Source organism: Mus pahari, chromosome 2 (genome assembly GCF_900095145.1).
Source record: "Mus pahari chromosome 2, PAHARI_EIJ_v1.1, whole genome shotgun sequence".
NCBI lineage: Eukaryota > Metazoa > Chordata > Mammalia > Rodentia > Muridae > Mus > Mus pahari.
Genome location: NC_034591.1, coordinates 51,680,530 through 51,705,801, shown reverse-complemented (window position 1 = coordinate 51,705,801; position 25,272 = coordinate 51,680,530). Strand labels below are relative to the sequence as shown.

Below are 25,272 nucleotides of genomic sequence, written 5' to 3'. Positions count from 1 at the left end.
GTTTTTATATGTGCATGCATGTATATGTACATCTACCCACATGCATACATACATGAACAAACATGCATACACAAGCACATAGCATATATACATACAGCTTTATGGTTAGCTTACTGGTCTAACATCCTAGCTCTCTGAGGACATTCCAAAGAGCTGAGTTGATTCTAATGTTTAAATTTACACACACACACACACACAGAGAGAGAGAGAGAGAGAGAGAGAGAGAGAGAGAGAGAGAGAGAGGAATAGGGAGAGACAGGGAGAGAGAGTGACAAGCCACTGGTGCTTAGATGGAGGAGCAGCATGATTGCACAGAGCAGAGTGTTTTACTGTACCAAGCCTGTTGTACCTTATGACACTAAGGACCTGAAAACACCAGGACGTTGGATAAAGTACCTAACAAAGATGATCGGAGTCAATCATGGCCACTGTTTCAATGCGTCTCACATAAGAAGAGATGTCTTCCTAGTACAAACTGTGTTAGAAATAAAATGGATCTTCCAGGATGCATCTTCGCCGTCTCTGGCTCTTCTTCCTATCCTCTGCTCCTCGTCTGTCAGCTCCAGCTTACCACCCACCTGGTCTTTCATATTTACTTGCTTCTATTACATTGTGCTTGTAACAGCACAGTGTGCCATGGTGGGAACATGTGGTAGAAAACATATGGCAACTGGAAAGCATAATGGCCCTGGTCTCATAGCCTCTTCAAAGCTCTTCCCCCATATCCTGACTTCATTGTGCCGAGCCCTCTCTCTTAGATGCCCCTACACTTCCTGATAGTACCATAGACCAGGAAGCAAGGCTTTAACACACGAATCCATAGGAGACATTGAAGACCCAAACAATAGCTGGGGTCATCTGGAAGACCACCTGACTTATTCCTCCTCCTCTTCCTTCCCCTCCTCTCCTTCTTCTTCTCCTTCTCCTCCTTCTCCTTCTCCTTCTCCTTCTCCTTCTCCTTCTCCTTCTCCTTCTCCTTCTCCTCCTCCTCCTCCTCCTCCTCCCCCTTCCCCTTCTCTTTCTCCTTCTTCTTCTGTTTCATTATGATCCAAGCATAGAGCTCCCAATGATTCAGTTCAAGCATAGAACAAGGTCAAACCATAGTGCTAAGGGTTGGAGACCATCTGATGGTGAAGATGGACACGTGTTCTGATTTCCGAGCTCAGTGGGCCCACACTGAAGAGTCTGGGGAGACCACCCAGTTGTGATCTCTCCAGCTGGGAGGAATGCCCGAGCCAGCCCATCAGAGAACCTGGTTTCAATGCTGAAATCTGTTTGCTTGACCAGCACCACTGGGAGTTAATATTTCCCTGTGTGTTTAAGAATTAATTTCTACTAAACGTAATCACCACCACTCTCCTTCCCTCTCACTCACCCCCTTCCTTTCTCCATTCCTTTCCCTTCTAATTTTCCACTTGGCTGGGAATTCTCCAGCAGTGAAAGTTCAGGCTTAGGGGAGGGCGGAGGTAACTGCTTCATTAGAGAGGATAATCTCATTGGAGCCACTGGCTTGAATAATAACCCCTTGCAGAGGCCTGGGGCCTTTCTCCCTGAGCTGTTAGAACCTCTGGTCTAGGGCTGTAAGGGCCCAGTGCACAGGAAGTAGACTGAGAATAGGAGGAAAGACTGTTCAGTAAGGAAGACCTTAAATCAGAGGCTAAGGAGAGGTGGGTCCAGTTGGGGCCTGCTGGTCATTTGCACATCTGTATTTGTGACAGAGGCAACTTTAGGTAGAACGGAGACAGATGTCTGAAAACTCAGTTGCATAGCTTGTGTTTTGTGAGTCTGCATAAGTACCAACTCCCCTACACGGGAGATGGAGGAAGCTAGACCTCTATTGCAGAGTGGAGATTAATACCTTCCCACGTACTGGAGCCCTTGGTGGGAAGCAATTCAGGAACTCTTCTAAAGCCAGAAATGAACCCCTTTCACATTTCCTAACTCTGGCCAGAGCCACTAGAAAACCACAGTCCTCAAACAGCCAAGGGCTATTACCTTGATGGACCCCATAAGACATCAGAAGCTTCGGTCCTTCCTCTGCCATTATCCCATCACATTTAAGGTCAGTTGTCTGTGCTTTTAGACATGGTAGCCTCCACCCTCCTGAACCATGCAGGATGGTAGAAATGTCAAAACACCCCTGGTTGTGACCTTAAGCTTAACTTTCCACTGAGAGGGAGCTGAGTTCTCAATATGCTTTGACAGCTAGGAAGAAAACAAAGCTATAACCCATAGCATGCTTTCTCTCTCCTGCCCTTCCTGGCCTCTGAGCCTCCCTCCACCTTCACTGTAAGGAAAACTGCTACAGCCTTCCCTTCTCTCTTTGATGTGCCCGATGAAATGTTCAGCATCAACTGCAGCTTGGAGCCATGGAATGAGGAGTTGGAGAAGTGATGGGCTAACAATACCAGCTCACACTTGTAGACAACTCTCCTTATAACTGCTTCCTGCCCTCTATCTCATGAAGCCTTCAGGAACCTCTAGCTGTTTGCTACTATATTGCTCCCATTTTCTAGAAGAAAAGACTGAGGCGTCAAGAGGTTAAGCATTTGGCCTTGGTGCTTAAAGCTGTAAATTACACATGGTTTTCTGTATGCAGTACTTTCTAGAACTGCAGCAAGATGCAGCCCTGGGAATCTGGGTAGCAGCAAACAACACAGGTCAGACCTGTCCCTGCCCAGATACCTGTGCCTCCTCCCCCAACCTGAGAGAAAGATGGAGCCCATCTATGCTATTTAGTGACTTCTGGTGATGTTTGGCCAGGAAGCAGCTCTACCTGCATCCCAACACACACTCTCATAATTTAATCAAAGATACCTTTTTCCAGACCTACTGATTCCTCTTGAAAACAAGAACTTCAAAGTTGGGGAGTCAGTGAATAATTGAAGCCATACCAGTTCTCTGGGTCTGCTGCTAATGGGCATAATAACACTATTAATAGCAATGTCAGTTCAGACACTCTGCAAAAGTCCATAACATTAGCCTAATGGCTGAAGGTAATGGAGTCCTTGCTGAGGAGCTGGTAAATTAACTCCCAAGACTTAGAGACAGACACTCTTGTGGCCAGTGGTTTGCTCCAGCAGCCCAGGAAATCTGTGGGGACTCCCAGATTCACTCCTGTTGTTTCTCTCCTGATCTGGAGGCCTCTTGAATTCATGCCAGGGATTTCAAGATTGTCCGACAAGTATCCATGACAGTCAGGAGCTTTCTGGTGAACCTAAGAGGAATGGTGGAGAGGATATGTTTAAAGAGCCTTAGCATTGTAAGAGAAGCATTAAGGATAAAAGCATAGTTTAGTCTGTATGGGGGGGGGGAATCTGCACCCTCACTTCTTAGTCTGGAAGCTTCTAGAAGCTTAGCGCAGTTGTAAGGAGCAGAGGCTCTGAGTTTGCCTGGGCTTGGTATGGACTCAAATGAGCTATGATGTGGATGAAGAAGTGTCTTGCCATCCCCTTCTATGGTATTCTGACCTCTAAGACTAGTCGGATACAGGAGACTTAAATAGTATAGGGTGAAAAACCTTATCACAGTGTAAGCACACAGTAACTAGTGGTTGTGACTGCATCATAGAGATGGAGTGACTTTCGTGTCATTCATCCGACTTACTGTAAGGTCTGCTTGGTGCCCCTTTGTTTCCTCGTCTTCCTTCCAAGGCAGTTTTAGCTGTCACCTTTAGTGCTTTCTCCTTAGTCAGCTAAACTCTCATCTCCAGCTGTGCACTTGGAGGCCTTGCCTCCAGCAGAGGCTAAGGTGTCTTCTTTTTTCCTCCACCTGGGAGGACCACAGCTTCCTCTATGACTAAGAGTTAGCTCGCAAGCCACCGGGGATAACCGAGTACCTTTTCTCCCTTCCTTTCTTACTCCACCCCCACAGCTGCTTTTCCAGAAAGACGTTCTCCTCCCATGTCCCTCCCCATGTTACTCCCTATCCCTAGCTACTCCTTCATTTTTCCCTCTGCCCAGACCTCCCTCAACAACTCCTAACAACATCCTTTTCTCTTTGGCCCAAAGAGACTAGCCATGCAGGGATGGTTTCCAGATAGTCCCATTTCATCTCAGCTTCTCCCTCCAGAGCACCTCGCCTGCCTGTGCTTCACAATGTAATTCATATTCCAGAGAATCTAAATCCTGGCCACTGGACACATCTCTCTATTTGTAAGGTGTATCTGGCTCGGGTTAAATATTCTTCTCTGAACTCAGGTACCCTCATGCAGCGAACATAGGGATGTACACGTTTGGGCACAGACTTTGCTTTTCTGTGCATCTTTCTCAAGCCCTTGTCAGTAAAGTCTGTTAAAAGCCAAGGCCACACTGGATGTGGTGCGCCTGTGACACAGTAGCCTTTGTACAACACAGGGCATTAAGCAGCGACAGAAACCTTATGTAGCAGTTCCCCAGTGCCACAGAGATGGAGTTCGGATGCTCTACTACTATGTTCTATTCCTTTTATCCCCTCTGTGCTCTCTCTCTCTCTCTCTCTTCTTCTCTCTCTCTCTCTCTCTCTCTCTCTCTCTCTCTCTCTCTCTCTCTCTCTCTCACCTACATTTCTCTCCTTTGCTAGAATGTGTACAGAGGATTCCAAAAGACAGCGGACAGTGTTTCTTCTCTTGAGAATCTCTTACTTTGTAGGAGTGGGCTACTTTTATCTCAGTAATTATCATAAAACATAAAATGTTCTAGACTGTAAGAAACTCCAGGGTTCTATAGAGAAATAAGGAGATAATTCATATCTGCCTGGAGTCAGGACAGAGGGATTGCAGGTACAAAAGAGCTAAAGTACTCTGTAAATCTAGATGGAACTGGATGGGTTAAAGGTGTGGAAACTCAGACAGAACTGCATATACCAAGGCAAACCAATATATATATATATATATATATATATATATATATATATATATATATATATACACGTATATATATTGTACTATACACATATATGGGAAGAAGTGAGGTTTGCTAAAAAGGGGTGCAGGGTGTCAGCGGCTGTGGATGAATGTGCTTTAGACTAGACTGTACGACTCTTCATGTTACCGTGAAGGAAATAGGGGGGATTTAGGTTGACTCAAGATTATTTTTTGGTAATTTTGGGGATTGCTGCCTTTTTCCAAAGCTAAGCATGATAGAAGATGGCCAATCTTGAAGAAGGAAACAAAATCAGCACTTTAGGTTTAGATAGGCCACAAGAGCATCTGAAGATGTTTGCCTCTTTCTGGACCAATCGATCTTTGTGTGTCCTTGCCAGGTGCACACGGAAGGAACGGTGTGAACGCTCCAGAGAGCCCCGAAGGTTTGCCTCAGAGATGAAGCAGTGTGTCCGGCTGACGGTCCATCCCAACAACATCTCTGTCTCTCAGTACAACGTGCTGGTAAGGGTGGGAAAGTCAGACTCCAGGGAAGAGCTCTCCCCAGCAATAAGCACCAAGGCTTCTCAGGAGCGCCTTTACATCAGGGGCGGGATGTTAGCCAAGAAGTGTCTACTGGGGGCACAAGAAAGGGGACATGGGCAAGAAAATTAAAGAAAAGGTTCCAGTCATCAGAACAAGGAAATGACCATACCAAAGGTGGTCGAGTAATACAAAGTAAGGCTACACCGAGATTCCATCTCACTCAAGTCAGAATGGTCGAGTAATACAAAGTAAGGCTACACTGAGATTCCATCTCACTCAAGTCAGAATGGTCGAGTAATACAAAGTAAGGCTACACTGAGATTCCACCTCACTCAAGTCAGAATGGTCGAGTAATACAAAGTAAGGCTACACTGAGATTCCATCTCACTCAAGTCAGAATGGCAATTGTTAGGAAAGCAAATAAAAACAAATGCTCATAGAAATTTAAATGAGAGGCTGGAGAGATGGCTCAGAGGTTAAGAGCACTATCTGCTCGTCCAGTGGTCCTGAGTTCAATTCCAGCAACCACATGATGGCTCACAACCATCTGTAATGGGATCTGATGCCCTCTCCTAGTGTGTCTGAACACAGTGACAGTATACACCACATATATGAAGTAAATAAATCTTTTTTTTAAAAAAAATAAATTTAAATGAGTCTAGGCACCATGGAAATTAGCACAGAGGTTCTTTGAAAGACTGAAGGTAGATTCCCCTCCCCACATATAATACCCACTCCTGGCTATGAGATACTTGAGCATTGATGTCTTTTTGTAGGATTATTCATAACTGCTAATGTGTGGAACCAACCTAAGTATTTGTCAACCAAGGGTTGAATAAAGAACTAGAGTTTATTTACACAAAGAAATCATTTTCTTTTCAACCATAAAGAACACATCCATGTCATTTGAAGAAAAATGGGTGCAAGAAGATCATACTCTTAAGTGAGTTTAAATCTGTCTCAGAAACACAAATACCATGTTTTCTCCCATTTGTGGGTCTTGGAAATTATAGAGACATAACATCATATGTTTATATATAACATAAAAATGGAAGCTCTAAGAAGGGAGAAAATAGGCCTAATAGGAGAGCGAGGGATGAAGAGGAGGATAATGGAGCATGGGATAATGTGTGCAAAATACATTTTATATATGCAGAAAAATAGCATTACATGACCAAGCATAATAAAAGGTATAATACTTGATTATAATCCAAAGTATTCAGCAGGTTTACCTAACTACCCATTAACCAGCTTGAGATTAGTTGGTGTGCAAGCAAATATGGAACGATAGAATAAGACCATGTAGCAATGAGTGTTGGCAATGATCTCTTTATCTATAAAGGGGGCAATGCAGGTACGTTGGGGGAATGGGATGCAGACCCTGACTTCTAGCATAGGACTTTGGCGCTCAGTATTCTCATTTTGCCAGATGGAAGAGGTGTCCCATCAGCCAACCTGGTCCTGCTCAGAATTCTTCTAGCGCACAAATCCCCTAAGTGTTCCCACTTTCTGGGACCAAATCCATTCAGATCCAAGTGGGTTTCTTGAGTCTCTATCTCTACCTCCCTCTGCCTTCTCTACACAACTCTTGTAGCAAGCTGGTTTATGTTAATAATTCTTCTTCCTTTGTCTGTCTCTTTCTCTTTCTCCTGCTTTCCTTCCCCATTTCCCCCCTCCTCTTCTCTTTTCCCCTGCCTGGCTTTGTGGTTCACAGCTGGTCCTAGAGACATACAATGTCCCGGAGCTGTCAGCAGGTGTCAACTGTACCTTTGAGGATCTGTCAGAGATGGATGGGCTGGTAATAGGCAATCAGATCCAGTGCTACTCCCCTGCAGCCAAGGAGGTGCCCCGGATCATCACAGAAAATGGTGAGCAAGTGGTCCCAGGAGGCAAAGTTGGGTGGCAGACTTTTCACTGTGCTTGGGTAGCAGAACTCGTGACAGATGTGGGGTATTGATGGAGCCTAAGGGAAGGAATAAGTCAGAATGGGGAATGGGCAGATGGCTAAAAGAGATAGAGGTGAGATTTTTCTTCTTTGCCCTTGGAAATGAACTGGTACAGCCCTTCTGTCCCTGCCGCAGCTCAGCAACCAAACTTCTACCTAATCCTACATGAGAAGGAGGTACAGAGAAGGTAGGCAGAGGCATGTCTAGAGCAGTAGTGGTGTGTGTAGGTGGTGGTCTGCTCATTTTAGCTAGCCTGGAGAAAGAGTAGAAGAGGGAACCTAGCCTGCAGCAAGGATGTGATGGGGCAGGTCCCATTGTGCCATGATGACTTCTTCACACTCACATGGCTGGGTCTCAGACTGCAGAGCACTTTCTCCCCACCCTCCCACACATAGCTGCCTGTTGCTTACAGCCAACTATCCTGGGAAGGGTGTGAGTGGACACAGGCTAGACACACGTAAGGGACAGGCTGGCTGGCTAGAGCGATTCCATATTGTCCGTCCCATGTGAGTTTGTCACATTTATTCAGAGCCGGTTGATTAATGAGACTCTTGGGAAAGGCAGAGAACAAGGCTGGAAGCAGGGTCTAGGGTCAGGGCTGTGAATTAAACATGGGCTCCAATGGCTCCTTGGAGCCAGCTGAGGAATCTAGTATCTCTTACCCCTATGGAGCTGAGTCCCACTGAGGAGGTAGTATCGGGACCAGGTCTCTCTGCTCAGAGATGAGGTGAGCATGTATGTGCACATGTTTATACATATAGGCAATGCCGCTCATACCATTGGCAATGGTTTTCCTGAGGCACTACATTTTATTCTTCCCTGGCTACTTATCATTCTGATTCCATGAGACTTTCAGACGCAGCACATGAGGACACTTGAATGTGTGTGTGTGTGTGTGTGTGTGTGTGTGTGTGTGTGTGTGTAAGTGACTGGGGGTATCTAGTGACATAACAGAGAAGGGAGAGTAAAACCCAATTTGTTTTGCTTGTGTGTATATGTGTGTGAGGGATCCATCCTGGAACTGAATCTTGGGAGGCCTATGAAAGCTGACAGCATCCCAGAGGAAGTGGCTCTCTTCCCAAGAGTACATTACTGCTAATGGGACTTTGGCTTGGGTTTTGAACCTCCCCTGGCCCCCACTGGTGGGCTCTGCCTTATAGGGGACCATCATGTTGTCCAGCTGCAACTCAAGTCAAAGGAGACCGGGATGACCTTCGCCAGCACCAGCTTTGTCTTCTACAACTGCAGTGTCCACAATTCGTAAGTGTCCCGGCTTTACTCAGCTTCCTGTCCCTAGGGTCAAAGTTCATGCAGAGCTCAGAAGACCTCGTTATGATTTCAGGGAATCACTGTATGGAGGCTTGCAAAGAGGCGTCCTTAATGCTAGAAGATGGGCCTTTCTCCTGTACCTATAGTGTGAATGGAAAGAGACTAGAAAGAGACAAACTCGAGAGCATATGGCATGAGCCCTGCCAATCCCTAGCCTAGACATCTTCTCTGGCATAAATCTTCTACCCTGATTCCCTTCCCATTGTCTACTAGAGATGACAAAGGATGGGAGTTTGCACCTACACAGAAGAGGAACCTTTACATGTATTCAGGAGAGGTCAGAAGGTCTAACAAATCAACTCAATGCCCAGCCACCCTGTAGGCTGGGTCAGGACTTGGGTTGATAGGTGCAAAACGCAGGTCAAAAGACAGAGTGGCTGAGGCCCTGCAATAAAAACACAGGAGCCTGGTTCTCACTTTGTTTGGCTTTGGCATCTCCTCCCTCTAAATAGTAATAGTAATCATGGACAGAAAATCAGCTAGGTTTGCAGTGAAGAGTGTTTGAAACACACATGGCCTGACCCCCAACATTTCTGCCCATGTTCACGTGCTGTTCTGCATTCCTCTCTTCACAGGTAAGCATCTAACATGACACTTGGGGGCTCTAAGTGGATAAAAATTAGGGCCCATGAAGGCTCTCTATGAGACTGGAAGTTAGCTCAGTTTGGGACCTCTGGAAGGAAGCCTGACTCCTGCCCAGCCAGAATCCAGCTGCTTCAACAACAGGGTTTTCTTCCCACTGCTTGCCGTGGAGTTGCCAGTGATGTCAACTCTTAGTGGCATCCTGTCCATAGTTTTACTCATCAGATGGAGGATTCACAAATTCATAAGACCTCAGCACTCAGGCCCTGCCCTCCACTGGAACCAATACCTGCCCAATTGCTTGGTCAAGGATTGCAACCTAGTACTCTCATGGAAGAACTTGGTGTTTACTAATGAGATAGAACACCAAGAGGCCAGGGGAATCCTGGCACTGAGGTTTATAGAACAAGGGGCCCAGAGGGGCCGACTCTCCTTTGGTCAAAGGTTGGTCAAGTAGAGAAAATAGAAAGGCCCTACAGATGGTGGTAAAGCCTGAGGATCAGCTCCGCCTATAGGGCAAGGCTTTTGAGCTTGTAACAATAGGAAACCATGTTGGGTTTTTAAACAACAGGAGAATCTTACAAAGTTGCCTATCTCTTGGAGGTTAGGAGTGGGGTTGGCAACTGTGTTAGGACACATAGTATAGAGACTGCAGCTTCAGTAGCTTCTGCTGTTACCAGAACATTGGCGTACATACGTGGCAGTGAGACAATTTGAGTTAAAACCTGGTTTGGGCTTTGTCTTAGTTATTATAGACTCTGCTCCTTCTTGATCTCCTATGGGGAGAGCGAGGCTCACAGGGTTCCAACTCTGACTGAGGAGTTCATCCCATGAAGTCTTGAGGAGAATGGGTTTGTGTGAGATTTTTCATTTGCTCATCATTCAAGGGTCGTCACTCTCAATAGCAAAATGCTGTGCTAGATTCTAAAGACATAGTTGCTGGGGCTGAGTTTCTAAGATGTGTGCTTCTTCTCTGTGCCCAGATGCCTGTCCTGTGTGGAAAGCCCATACCGTTGCCACTGGTGTAAATACCGTCATGTTTGTACTCATGACCCCAACACGTGCTCCTTCCAAGAAGGCCGAGTGAAGCTACCTGAGGTAAGTTCCAGCAGTGGTGTGGTGAGAGACATCGCTTGTAAGCACAAAACATACATGCAGCCCATCTACTGAGAGGAAAAACCAAGAGAAGCTCCTAGAAGTCTATTCCTCTCTCTCTAACCTTGGCTCTTCAGGGGTGGTGCATAAAAGCAAAGGACAAGCTCAGCCCTGCACAGGTGTCATGCTTCTGGCGCATCCCAGAAGGTTTGGGTACACATATATGGTTATGAGTACCCTCTGCAGTTCTTGCCTACTTCCAAGGGAATGGGAGGGACATGAATCAGATAGCCAAAGGGCCCACCTTGGCATGAAAAGCTGGCACCAGGCTGGCAGTCTTATCTATGTGGCTGGGTCGTGACCTTGGGGACAGGAACAGAAGGGCAGATCAATTCCCTTGGAGGAAGGTGTTAAGGCTCCTGGAAAAAAAAAAATCTGAAATCTGCCTGGAACATGACAGAAGTCAGAGAAAATGGCTTTAGGGGTCTCTTCCTGCTCTCAACATCAACATAGTGAGTCTGACCAAAATTTTGGGAGCAGAAAGGCCATGGCTGATAGGAGAACAGGAACAATGGACTTCGTGCTTCTTGCAGGAGGCCTGCGTCTTCTTCTTCTCTCACTTGTCCCCTTCCTGTTTCTTTTGTGGCGAGGTTGCCCGAGATGCTTAGAAAGGAAGATTAAAAGAGCCAAAGAGAACAAAGTAAGAGCTGCCAAGGTGCCCAGAAGATGCGACAGCGCCTTCTTAGGAGACACACTAAATGGGAACTAAGTAAAGAAACGTCTCTGAACTACTGACTGGGTCACCAAGGGGAGGTTACTTTTTCAGAACTCAAAACAGAATCCCGACTTACTAGTGGAAATGTAGCCTTTTTAATAAAACGCCATTAGCTTTTTGGGTTTTGTTTCTGGACATAAAACTATAGCAGAAATAAAGGATACAAAGGGAATATATGCAACAGAAAGAGGGTCTTCTAATCCCAGGCTAGTCATCTAAACGTCTGCTATTGTGGTAACCATTGCAAGTGCCTGTGAGAAATCAGTTGAAAAAAAAAGGAAAGACTGGGGCAGAAGGATTTTAAAAGCCAAAAGATTGGGGAGTTTTATACAAGACTGTCTCTTAGTAATGTCAAAAGCATTACCCATAAAGTCTCACCAACATGACTACCTAAACAAGAGCTAGATTATAAACATGCCAATGCAAATGGGGGTAAGTCAATGAGAGAGTCCTCAGCCCCACCCAAAGAACTACAGGGAACTAAGGGATGCTGAGAGTGTGGGAGGTGTACACAGAGTGGTTTGTCAACACCCAAAAGGTCAGCCCTGAAAATATGTATGAGTAGCATATTCAGACTGACTGGGTTAGAAACACACACACACACACACACACACACACACACACACTCACTCATAGCATGTCCAGCTGAGGCTTAGAGATCCGAGCTGTATCTGACTGAGTGACTCCTCTTAGCGCCTCTTGCAATGCTGGTAAGGCTCGGGCCACAGCACATCTTCTGGAGCTCCCCAGGTTCCCTTTCTTCCTTACCCTGAGAGGCTGCAGATAGGGTCCTTTTGTTTCGCCAAGAGTGAGGCTGCCAGGTGGCTTTTCATCTGCTGCACCATCTTGCACCCCCAAGTATGCTTTCATCTCGCCTGCCTCAAGCTGGTTTCACTGGCTATCACCAGGGGTGTTGAGTTACTTTTCTCCCCATGAACAAAGAGCACGTTCAGGCAAGCTTATTGGTCTGGAAAGGAGAACTGGTGGAGCATTGTAGTTGTGTTATGAACAGCAAGTATTCAGGCATAATTACAATTATTAGAAATAGAATGTCCAGCAACATATGTCATTTATAGTAACTATATCCCAGTTACAAGGGGTGGTTTTGTTTCAACCAATGATGGCATTGTGATAGCAACTTAGACCCTTAGATCAGTTGCCAGAGCCCAGCCAGCAAATAGAAAGGGAGATGAGAGGAGCGATGAGGTGAGGAGAAAGCACATCAGGGTGGCAGTGTCTCCCTGCTTGCTCTCAGTTCTCTTCTCCCAGGACGTTCTAAGGCTTCCTGCTGTCCCCTGGCATGGCCTAGGGCCATTTACAGAGCCGCAGGAGCCTCTGTCCTTGTGTGCCCTTAGAGTTGCTGTTCCCTCCACAGCCTCACCTGAACAGAGCCATCTGGCCCACACACTAGGTACTGATGGGTAAGATGAACTGCTATAGAAAACAAATCCATGGGCCAAGAGGTAGTCCTCAATGGGAGGCTGTCCTGTTATTTCTCATCAGAGTGGAAAAATGAGAGTGATCTGTTACTGAAGTTGTGTTCTCTGGGTACGAATCTAGAAGAGCTACACAGGGGTGGGTGATTCCTGGGTGAACAGTCTCAGAAAGGAGGTGCCATATACTACTTTTCCTCTTCAAGTTTAACCAGTGTGCTTCCTTCAGAGAACAACTGTGAGATCATAGGAGATGAAACACTCTGTCTGATCTGCAGTGTTGTACTTGAGAGGTTCCCCCAATGTCCACTGTCAACCCAGTGGCTCTGAGGTGTCCTACACTAGGACAGGTATGACGAACTCTGAGACCATAAAGGTCAAGTTCACTCTAGAACTACAGAACCAGTAAAGAGGAGTCTCAGACTGCTGTCTAACCCTGATGTTGAATGAAACACACCCTTAGAAAGAATGGCCAAAGGCCTTTTATATCCTAGGCTTGACTTTGGAGAGAAATTACACTATCCCCCATTGTCAGTAATTCTGCTTTAATTCCATCAGACAGCCATTCCTGAGACCCACCTCTGCCATGCCTTTCACCTCCCTTGAGAAAACAAAGCCAAACCCAGCTCAAAAACTTGTTTCCAACACAAGCACACACACACACACACACACACACACACACACACACACACACACACACCCTTTCAGGTATTCAATTACTGGGCTGCCATTTCTCCAGACAACTGCACTTTCCATCAATCTCACCTGCCCCTCCCCCTTGGGGTTATGGGTATTTCCTTTCTGTATTATTAGTTCGCTCTCTCCATAAACCAGCCCATCGTAGATCATGCTAATGGCATTATAAACTTGGGGAACAGCAAGAAAATATATGGTGCATTACATCTTTGTATTGAGCATCAGGGGTCTGAGAGGGTGAGTATAAATTTGGGGAGTTGTTAGGGCTACTAAGGCTGGCTCCCGTTCGGAATTGATTGGGGAGGGGAGCTTACATGGTATTGGGGGGAGGAGAAGTAACCTACAAATCATGTTTTCCTTAGCCACTTCACATCCGATGTCCCCAAGAGCTTTGCATTCTCCCAATATCACTGTAACAACCGGGAGAAACAGAGCCCTCATCTCACAAATACACCAGGGGCTGTAAATCCACAAGCCTGTCTCCAGCCCCAGGCAGCCCCAGCCCCAAAGGCAGTGTTCTCTTTCCCAGCCCAGGAGCATTCTTTATGTCCTTGTTTAATTATTTAAATATGCTTCGAAGCCTCTGCGTAAAGGAGCCACTGGCAAGCTGGACATAGTGGATGGAAAGGCAGCCTCTCTGGCTTTCACACATTGGCTTTGCTCTCCTGCGCTCAGCACCCCTAGCCTCATGTTGTGCCTTTCAGTGGAGCCCAAAATATACAAGGGGCCAACTGTTGACCGGGAGCCATCTGGATCCCTCTTCAGAATTCCAAGTTATTAAATATTTGCTTGTGCCTCCAGCCACTGTCCCTCTATCCCCTTGGTCTATTCTTACAACTGTAGAATGTAGCCACAGGGTGAAACAGCCTTCAAAGGAAACTGCTTCTTATTGCATGCATTCAAGGCGCCACATAATCTTGTCAAACACAGGTGTTTTCCATTCTGCAAGAGTTGGCCCTTTCAAACGACAGTTCAGTGAAATACCTGCTTTGAAAAGAGAAGGGCAGTATGTTTTGGAGGGAATCAGTATGGGGTTAGATAATCATCTGTGGCTGAAAATAGGACGAGCAGAAGAAACTATTGACTTACCATTTGTGAGTCCTGAGGTTACCGCTTATTTGAATCGTCTTCATTGAAATATCAGGATGATGATATGAGTTGTGTTACAAAACAAGATCATATGTGATGGGGGTAGTGACTAAGTCCATGTACCAAGTTAACTACATCAACTAGAATGATAACAGTAGCATAGAATTTCTACCATATCTAGTGTCTACTGCTAGGAAATACTGGGCTGAAAATACCAATGATTAAAATAATAAAATACTTCTCTGCTGATAAATAGCTATACCCCCTCGTCGAGTTCATTCACCCTTGATGTTTACCATTAATCCAGTTGATTGGCATTTTAAATCCCACATTTTTAACTAAGTTAACCTGTAAAGAAATATATTTGATCATCCCGTTCGTGTGCGTGTGTGTGTTATTGTTTGTTCTTGATTGTTTTTGAGGAGATATTGTTATTCCTATTATAGAGATGGAAAAGTTGAGCTTCAAAATACTTTGCTGGTGAATCTCAGATCATCTGTGGAGCTAATAATGGAGCAAAGCAGAAGGAAGATGAGCCATTCTTCATATGTTACATCCATGACATCACGTGTGTCACATCTCCTTACTAAGATGCTCTCTAATCTCCAGATAGCAGCTAGGAAGCCTACCACTTGCTTCAGTGGTGATGTCTACCTGGAGTTAGTGTCAGATGCCACAGGTTAAAAGGCTCAGTTCCACAAGCTCACACCCCACCCCTCCCTATTAGAATGTCCGTCATAGTCACAGGTCCCAAGTATGCTCACTTGTGTTTCTCACCAACTGACTACTCCACAAATCTCTTCAAGTTTGATGCTTTGTTGTAACGGGTCACAACTCTCAGAGAAACATTTATTTACATTCCCTGGCTTATTAGAAAAGATGCTGCCAAGGATACAGAGCAAGTGAAAACTGTCAAAAACAAGATCTGTGGGGAGGAGCCTGGGGCTTCCACTCCTGCTCCATGTGCATGTTATCCCTGGACATCCATCCAACTAGGAAGTTCCTGGCTCTTTCATGTGAGGTTGTTAGTTTTTTAAGGTTTATTTTTATTTTTAGTGTGTGCGTGTATATAGATATACCAGAGGAGGCTGGAAGAGGGTATCAGATCTCTTGAAGCTGGAGATACATATGGTTATGAGCTGCCTGGTGTGGGTGCTAGGGACCAAATTCCAGTCCTCTGTAAGAGCAGTCTGGGCTTGTAACCAATAAGCATCTCCTGAGCTTCTTGTGTGGAGTTCCTATGGCTGTTCCTTTATGTAGACGTGATTGATTAACTCCTCTTGAAGTTCAACCAGCGGACTTACTCCAGAGAACAGTTGTAAGATCAGAGGAGGTGAAATGTATTCTATTTGATCTGCAATCCTGTTCTTAAAAGGTTCTTCCAACATCCACTACCACACCGGCCACTGGTAGTGAACTTAACCTTTAGTTCCTCTCTCTTCTGCAGTATCTGGAAAGATGCTCTCATCCCAGTTAGCTAGCAAATAGACCCCATTCTCGGATGAGCTTTTCACCGGCATAAACTCAAGTCTGGTTAAAAGGAGCTTATTGAGAACAACAGAAAGTTTTTATCCCCAGAATCATTCAGGAGATTCCAAGGGTTCTGGAAGCAGCATGCCAAGAACCAAAGGAAAAGCCCAAATGATACATTTCATATTATGTCCTAATATCCAGGACCATAAAAAGCATTCAGTTCAGACTATGTCTTCATTTTATGGGTGAAGGGAGGGTGTGGTGAGCATACCCAATGCCATTGGTTGACTAGTGAGTCTCAGAGTTTGTGGCAGTGTAGAAGCAGAATGTTACTTCTGACAAATAGATAGACCCAGGGGACCAGATAGATGCAGTGGGCTACAGTAATGGAACCACTAGGACTCCTTGTGTGAGTACTTCATGGTTCCCAGAGACCCATCTCCTTGGAGCCTTGGGACCTGCTGTGAGAAGAAAACAAGCCTGTGGTGGATCTTCACCACAGCCCCACCTGCTGCTCTTAGGTTTGGCTATGCCTTTATGTTTTAGGTTTGTTGGTTGGTTTTAATGGTGGTGAAATATACAAATAAAAGCAATTCAGTTCTATGGCTAATGACGGGCTCAGCTTCAGACTCATCCCATGAGCAAGCGCTAATCCCTGACTCTATTAATGATACTCTCTTATGCTTGCAGTCAGCAGCCTACTATAACTGTCCTCTGAGAGGCTCCACCTAGCATCTGACTGATACAGATGCAGAGACCCACAGCCTATCATTAGCCAGAGGTCAGGAAGTCTTGTAGAAGAGCTGAGGAAAGGACTGAGAGACCAGGAGAGGAGGATAGGAATTCCACAAGAAGACCAACAGAGTCAACTGACCTGGACCCTTGGGGGCTCCCAGAGACTGAACCATCAACCAAAGAGCATATACATGGGCTGGCTCTAACCTCCCTCTTATGCATATGCAGCAGATGTTCAGCTTGCTATTCATGTGGGTTCTCCAACAACTGAAGTAGGGGCTGTCACTGACTGAGTTGCCTGCCTGTGAATCCTGTTTTTCTAGCTGGGCTGCCTTGTCTGGCCTCAGTGGGAGAGGAGGTGCCTAGTCCTGCAGTGACTTGAGGCATCGCAGTGGGTTGGTACCTGGGTGGGGGGTCTTCCCCTTCTCAGAGGAGAAGGCAAGGAAGCAGGGGCTGTGGGGGGGGGAGACTTGGGGAGGTGCTGCAATTTGGATATAAAGTGAAATAAATAAATAAATAGATAAATAGGATCAATGCCATTCTAACTCAAGGTTACAGGGTTCTGCCTACCAGAACAGAACCATCTCAGGACTCTCAGTCAGAGAGGCCAGACAGAAGACATGCCTCCACACTTGTCTCTCCTATGCTTGGGGCACTCGAAGGCATTGAAATGAGTCAGGTCCAGTGAGAGAGACAGGAAGTCTAGAAGGCTGGAATACACTGATGGGAAGTGGTATAATCCTGGTAAAGGTAGAGAGGCAGGAGTGGGCTAAAAGGGTCCTATATGTCGGAGGAAGAATTTGGAAAAGAAGGAGGACAGAGCTGCAACCTGAGCTGAGAGAGGCGAGGAAAGAAGGAACACTTGCTGGATGCTGGCTTTCTCGGAGCTGTACCCATGGTAACTCATGCGATCTCCAGGACATACAGTTGGAGGAAGAATTGTCATCCCAGAGTTAGGTCAGCCAATGACAAGAGCACTCTTAATGAGTGAGCAGGTGGAAACAGGGACTCACCAACTCAGTTCTATGACTTCTTAGCACCTCTCTCTAGCCACAGAACCCCAAATGTTGATGACCAGGGGCTCAGAGTCCCTTAGCCCCTAGGCTGACAAATAGGTTTGGTTTTTTTTTTTTGTTTTTTTTTTTTTTTTTTTTGAGGAGTGTGGCAACTGACATTTCCCATGAGTCTGTAGGTGGCTTTGCACCTGGCGTCTTAGCAGACAGCAGGTCAGTCTGGGATGATAGGTGGGAGGAAGGGCAGGGTGGTGGAGATGGCCTCTTCATGCCTTGTTGCCTAGGGGAAAATTGCCGTTTTACATTTCAATTAAGCAGGGGCACAGGGGTCAAACATCAGCACTACTTAGAGGAAGAGGTGTCCAGCCCATCCCAGGGCCTCTCCAATTATTATTAATGAACTTCCTCTCAGAACTGCCAACCTTTTTATATGCAAACTAGGCCTTTATGGGGCCACTGCTAATCAGGACTCATTAGAGCACTCCTAACAAGCTTCAGTGAGAATCTTACAGGGACAAGTGAGGAAGGCTTTGGCTCTTGCCATCTTCTGGACAGAGCAGGGCTCCAGCCCTGCGTAAATGGGTGTCACTGCTCCATCTGGCTGAGAGATTCCATTCAGAGGGGGTTCTACTCACCAGGACCTGTTCTTTCACAAAGGGGAGGAAGGATGCCCCTCTGCCAACATTGAGTTCTTTTTTTCCTCACCCTGACTCAGTTTCTCCTTTAGGAAGGGGTCTGTCAGATCGTTCAGAGGCGTATGGAACTCCAGGCTCCCTGGCACTGATCATGGGTAGCAACACTTGGTTAGGGGTGTGGAGGTGTATCAGTGCACCTGGCTCTCTCACCAAATGTGATCCCAGGCCCAGATATCTGCAAGGTTGACCATCCAGACTTAGGAGCAGATAGGTCTACACTCCCCAAGGACTGGCACATGACTTGCAGTTCTTCATAGAACTGCTATCTATAGTCTTTTAGGCCCGTGAACCTCCTATTCAGTCTAAGCACGAATCTCTCCAAGGAACCATTCTTCTTGCTTATGTAGACCACATTCACATCTTGTCAGAGCATGAGGGACTAGATAGATAGATTCAGTTGGTGGACAGAAATCGAGCCTCTAAGACTCACTATGTGAGTGCCTCATAGCTCCTAGATACCCACCTCTTCAAAACCTTAGGACTTCCTGTAAGAGGAAGATCAAGGCTGTGGTATGTCCTCACCCTTAGTCTCTTAATTCCCTGAGGCTTTGCCACTTCTCTGTTTTAAGTTTTCTGGTTGGTTGGTTTTAATGGCAGTGAAACACACAAATGAAAAGAATATTCTAACCTATTTCGAGGGTCCAGATAAGTACAATCACACTGTATATCCAACCCCACAATCCCTAACTGAAACTCTCCCTGTAGAGCAATATTTCCGTTTCCCCTTATTTTAGATATCATCATTCTCCTTTCTGTCTTGAAATATGACCACTCTATCGAGCTGTCCTGTGCACAGGGAGTCATGCAGAATTTGTCATTGTGGGGCTAGCTTATCTCACTTAGCATAATGTCTTCAGTGTTTAGCAATGTTGTTGTATGGGTCAGAATTTTAACCCCATTTTAAGGATGGATACTTTTCCATTGTGTGGGTATGATATGCATAATTAGATATAGATTTTGATGATAGAGATAGACATAGGGATAGATAGATCGATAGATAGGTAGGTAGGTAGGTAGGTAGGTAGGTAGGTAGGTAGGTAGTTAGGTGGATGGATGGATAGATAGATAGATAGATAGATAGATAGATAGATAGATAGATAGATAGATAGATAGATAGATGATAGATACTTTCATCTATCTACAGACACTTAGGATACTTCTGCCTCTCAGCTATTGTCACTGATGCTACTGTGAATGTGGCATACAGGATTTGTCTAAGTTTCTGTCCTTAGCTATTTGGGGGACTTCTGAAGGATGGGATATCACTGTGTGCTGCTCCTAATTCTTCTCAAGATACCCACTTCCTATCTAATAGACAAAGGGATGTTGAATCTCAGTATAGAGGTATATAGGATCAGAAGCTCAGTATCATCCTGGGGCAGCTGTCAGTGACATAAGGAATCAGTGGCTCATTTGCTTTGAGAGACAGCTTCCAGTTATCTATAAGATCCCTCTAGTATCCTTCCCCCATAGTTTGTTTAATCAGTATCACGCCATGGAGACCATCACTGTGTCTGAGCATCCCAAGGAAGGACATGCTTGCTCTGGTCAGCCTGCTCAAAAGTCATCTAGTTTGATAGTGCCTGGACAGAGGGGCAAACCTGGGGATAGTGGGACCTTCCTGGCACAAAACAGAGTACCCACCATATCGTCTTCTGACTCTGTTATCCCCTAAGCCCATCGTCGCCTCTCAAGTTAGTGCTGAGTATCTCAAAAGAAAGGGGCCCAGTGACTCATTTCGTCCAGGGCAAAGGTCCTCTGTGGTCCCAGGGCTAACAGTGCAGTTGCAGGCATCAAGGAGGAACACTGTGTATCTGCCCTGAGGGGGCATTTCTTCCGTTTCAATCATCCTCAACATTCACTCAGAAGCTTCTAGACTGAAAAATCCACTGAATACCACTCCAGAATATTTCCAAATGCTGCACTCAGCCCACATACTAGAGGCCCTCTCTGTTTCCCCAGCTGTGGTCCAGATTTGAGTTCTATGGACAGAGCTGAGGCCCAGGCTGTTGCCTCCATGTGGATCTCCCCGTATGGCCAATCTGTCCTCACTCCTGGCTGCCTGGAACTTGGCAGGCAAAGATGCCATCAGTCCCTAGAGGAGCAGGATGCCCAGACAGCAGGGTCAGTCTCTGCCAAGGAAGGAAAGGAATTGGGAGGGGACTGTTAGAGCATCTTGGGTGGTATAAACTGGCATTAAAATTAACCTGAAGAGGACAAGGATAAAGGGGAGACTAACACTTGAGATTTCTCACCCTACTCCTTCCCTCATGGAGGCGCGTGGCCATCTGGGGAACCTGCTATTACAAAACAAAGGTCAACATCTGTGTAATGTTTACAGAGGTCACTGGCTTTTGGTGTCCCACATGCTGAAGCTGAGCCATGCCTTCTTTCCCCAGGACTGCCCTCAGCTGCTGCGAGTGGACAAGATCCTGGTTCCAGTAGAGGTGATCAAGCCCATCACTCTGAAGGCTAAGAACCTCCCACAGCCTCAATCGGGACAGAGAGGCTACGAGTGCATCTTGAACATCCAGGGCATCGAGCAGAGGGTACCTGCCCTGCGCTTCAACAGTTCCAGTGTGCAGTGTCAGAACACCTCGGTGAGTCACCCTCCTGGCCCTGTGACTATGGCTCAATGAGCCCCATCAGCTCAGCTCTGCTGGGCTTGTTATACCATAGATCCCTGGGATCCCTGCCCACTGGAATTCTTTTCCTATCCCTACTCTTGCCTGTCCAATCCTGTCCCTGAACCTATGGTCTTAATGGCTACCAAAAAAAAATCTACTAGCTGTGTACTCTGATTGTAGCCATTGTGTGATCAGGGTCACCTGCCCAAGACATACTTTTGGACCAGTGTAGTATTCTGATGCTCTGTCTGTGGACAGATGTAATGCTCAAGAAGGAAGACTTAGGCCTTTCCTTCTCACCTAGCCTGACTTAAGTGTTACATTCAAGCCCCGAAAAGCCCACCAACCACTGCCGTTAATCCTACACAAAAGCTGTGTCTTAGCAAAGAATGCCTGGGGACAGATCAAGTAACAGCATCAACCACCATTGTTGCAATGGGATTGGCTTGGATCAGATGTCCCCTGCCCAGTGTTTATAAGCTCCATAGTTAAAGTTACATTCTGCCAGTGGGGGTCAGCAGTCCTCAGGCTGCCAACAGCTGCCCACTGGATCCTTAGGGAACCGTGTCCCTGACTATGTGCCCTTTTCCACCAAGATTATTCCTTTCCTTCCCACTTTGCCTTCAAGCCCTGATTCTGCTCCCTTTCACTCATCCGGGCTCCCTTCTCTTCCCCTAGATGCTAAAGATCAGCTGATGTCCGGTTAAGGACTTAGGGACCTATGATGTTTTCCAGCATTGAAAACCCATATGGTTCTTCACTGCATAACAGAGAAGCAGAAGTGTGCCTATAACCCCAGCATTTGAGAGATTGTTGCGGGATGATGACCACAAGTCTGAGCCTAATATGGGCTACAGAAACTCTGTCTCAGAGAGAGAGAGAGAGAGAGAGAGAGAGAGAGAGAGAGAGAGAGAGAGAGAGGAGACGAAGGGAAAGAATATAAAGGCCCAGGTTGGGGGGCAGATCCAAGTTTGGGGAGCTGAGATTGATGTAATTTGGGTGCCCTATTTAGTGTCAAAATGTAAAAAGTATAAAATTTGAATTGTGGGCAAGTCTTAGCAGGGCACCTGAGAGCAAATCAAAACCCTGAAGCTGATGCTCTGCTGTTTGCTGCCAGGCAACCTGCCCCTGCCCAAAGGAGAGTGACTTAACTCAAGGTCACACTGGCGAGAAGAGGCTGGCTTTAGAGTTCTCCTCCATGTGTCATGCTGTCTCCGAACCACACATCTAGTTGCTATTGAGTAGGTAAACACAATGGCTTTATTTGAGAGTGTAACTTGAGGCCCAACTGCAAAGGAAATCCCTGATTTTCCTTTAGGAAAGAGTCTGGGAAGAAATAGGGCTCAGAGAAACACATATGCCTGCTCTGTGTCACTCAGCAACGCAGGGGCTGATCTGTTCCCACAGCCTCTTGGAGTTGAGGGGGGATACCTCTCCTACTTCTACAGCCAGCCAGACTCGTTTCCAGATTTCTGCAGTGTTCTAACCCTGCAAGTACAGGGGACACTAGCTGTGTCATCAACTATCTTGAGCTCAAGCAAATCAGCCCCAAATAATGTGGCTCAAGTAGTTCTCCCCCAAACAAGAAGAGAAGGGGAGATGGGGTTCCCCACTGGGCTCCACAGATACAGTGAGATTTCAGGTCATAGAGAAGGCAGCTTGTCTTCTCAGGAGAAGTGGCCCCAGAGTGTGGGAAAATGTCTGGAGTGAGGATTCTGGGACCTTGGTCACAGAGAGAGGGTCACAAATGTCATAAGGTGCCCCTGGAACCCCATGCATAGTCTAACCTGAGCTTATAAATCCCCAGTCATACCTTCCTCTGTGCCCTGGGAATTAACTGACCTTCCAAGAAGCTGGTTTAGACCAGTGGCTTGCTCTCTTCGGTGCTGGACCAAAAAGCAGGCTGGATTACCATGTCCACGGAAGGTCTTACTGCTGTGTCCTCCACAACCATCGACCAAGGGTCACTTGTCCAGTGAGCTCTTGGTAGTCACAGGAGAGTCTCTGGATATGAGGTTGACACTAGGGGTGCCTAAGAAAAGGGTACAAGGGGGTAGGCCAGCATTGTCCCCTCCCTCTTCCATGGTGTCCCATGAGCACTTGGTGCTAGCACCCAGGCAGCATGAATGGATATACAGCAGGACAGTATGGGTGTCTGTCTTCTCTGTCTGATTCTAATGCCCAGGGTTTAAGGACTCAGAAGGCGACACACTCCCCCCATGGGGACCCCTTCATCTGGAAACCCAGCGCTCAAGACCCTGTGCTTATGTGTGCTTCTGGCACAGGCCCAGGCCTCTATGAGTTCTCAGCCCCAGATGCTTCCAGGTCTACTTCTGGAAAATGTGGAAGCTTGTGGCTGGCTGAATACAGAAGCCAAGTCTCTGACCAACCACCAAGGACAGTGTTGGGCCCTTTGGGGGGGGGGGGTGTCTGCAGAGACTCCCACTGCTCTGTTCTCAGCCAGGTCTAGTTTCAGCTAGCTCTGGGGCATCAGGGCTCTCAAACAACCTCAGCGACCTCTGCCCACATGACCTTTTTTACTTTAACAACCCTAGTGAGAAGTCTCGGGCACTGAGACAGTCGGAGTGGTAACTTCAAAATAGATTCAAGAGGAATCTCCTGTCCCTACTAGATCTCTTGGAATCCTACAGTTCAGGAAGGCTCAGCCCTGACTGTCCCCAGGAGCATCTTTGGGAGGCTGGGGGCATGGGGAGATCAGGTAGATCCCAAGAGGTGATCTCAGCCAGGATGCCATGTAGCTTCCTTAATCTGGCAGATTAAGGCAGATGGGGGCACTTTCAGACCCGCTGTTTGGGGCCAAGCCTGGGGCCAGTGCCTATAGCTCCCGGGGACGGTGGGAGGAGCAGAGGGATGGTTGCAGGCAGCCACAGAGGAGCCGCTGTAGGGATGCGTGGCCTACTTTAGACCAAAGCTCCAGGAAAATGTCAAGTGATGCTAATAATAGAGCCTGCCACCTCCTCTCAGGCTGGCGGTCACGAGCATGAGTGGGCTGCAAAGGGCACCAGCCCACCGCAGTGCTGGTCAAAGAGGGAAGGAGGCCATGAAGCCAGCGAGAGCCCTGGAAATAGACACAGTGCCCCAACCAACTCCCGCTGTATTCTAGTGCTTTGGGGGCTTGCTTATTCAAACAACAGAAGTCCCTAGCAGAATCTCTCAGCACTTGGGACAAGCGAGTTCTGTTCAGAGACAAGAATAACTCCTTGTAGAGATCTTCCCTGCCATACCAGGAGAGAGATCTGGGGGCCATACGACCCTAAGGGGATGAAGAAGTCATCACCAGAGAGATGAAGGTACACCAGCCTTGATTGAGACACTTAACCCCCTGGCCTTCAGGAGCCTGCAATCTCTCCTGTTTCCTGCATTCTGTGTCCTGTGCAGCCCCGAACTTTGTACAGATGAACTGTCTGCTGATTGCAGAGAGCTATATAAATGCTAAGTGTAGCGGAGTGAGGGAGGTCAGAGGGATGGTCCAAGCTGCCCAGCCTGGGGACACACAGAGAGTTCCTACCGTGCCCTATGTGTCCCATATAGATGCAGGTCACCTAGAGAGGGCAGATCTGCAGAACACAGAGAATTCCCCAGAGACTCAGGACTGTTGAGGGCACCTGGGGTTAATGATGTCTACAGTATTTCCCAGTTGCAACCTCAGAAAATAGGAGAAAGAAAGAAAAGGCATTGCCCAGTGTATTTGATCCACAGAGTCTTTTGTTTTTCAATTTTCTTCAAAAGGCAAATGCACACAGACATGTGCACGCAGCAGAACACATAAGCAGTCTCATGTGCACACAGCTCCATATGTACCAAGTGTCTGGCACGGAAACACTCAGTTCGTGGCTGCTATTATTATTCCCCATAAACATAAACACAGGCAGCACAAATAGAGTTTCACAGAGCGTCCCCAGGTGTATACACTCAGATCAAAACACGCAGCAGTCTTCGGGGCTTTGAGCAGGTGACAGACACTATACTTCGAGCTCTGTGTGTATTATCTCCAGGTCACATGGCAATCATCCAAGGCGTGTTATGTTTCTTAATTCCAACTTTCCAAATGAGGGACCCAAACTTTGGTCAGTGGTCGTGTTTCTCTCTCTCTCTCTCTCTCTCTCTCTCTCTCTCTCTCTCTCTCCCTCCCTCCCTCCCTCCCTCCCTCCCTCCCTCTCTCCCCTCCCCTTCTATGTGTGTATGTGACATATACATACATAAGTACATACTCATACATATTAACATTCATGTTTGCACACACAATCTCATACATGCATAGTAAGAATTTCTTGTAAATTCCTTCCTGGGTCATTTCAAAATCATCCTGAGGGGGGCCTGAAGACTTCACTGATCTATGGCCAAATCCATTCCAGTTAACACCTGCTGTTCCCACAT

General features: G+C 46.7%; 1 protein-coding gene across 1 annotated transcript in view; it reads left to right on the top strand.

Annotated features, from left to right (window-relative positions):
* Plxna4 (plexin A4) overlaps window positions 1-25,272 on the top strand; it is a 448,155-nt gene that overhangs the window by 348,261 nt on the left and 74,622 nt on the right. Inside the window, exons 6-10 of the mRNA XM_021188876.2 lie at window positions 5,242-5,365; window positions 7,101-7,254; window positions 8,493-8,592; window positions 10,227-10,341; window positions 20,647-20,847. Of these exons, the coding sequence (XP_021044535.1) occupies window positions 5,242-5,365; window positions 7,101-7,254; window positions 8,493-8,592; window positions 10,227-10,341; window positions 20,647-20,847 (694 nt within the window). The remainder of the gene's footprint in view (window positions 1-5,241; window positions 5,366-7,100; window positions 7,255-8,492; window positions 8,593-10,226; window positions 10,342-20,646; window positions 20,848-25,272) is intronic.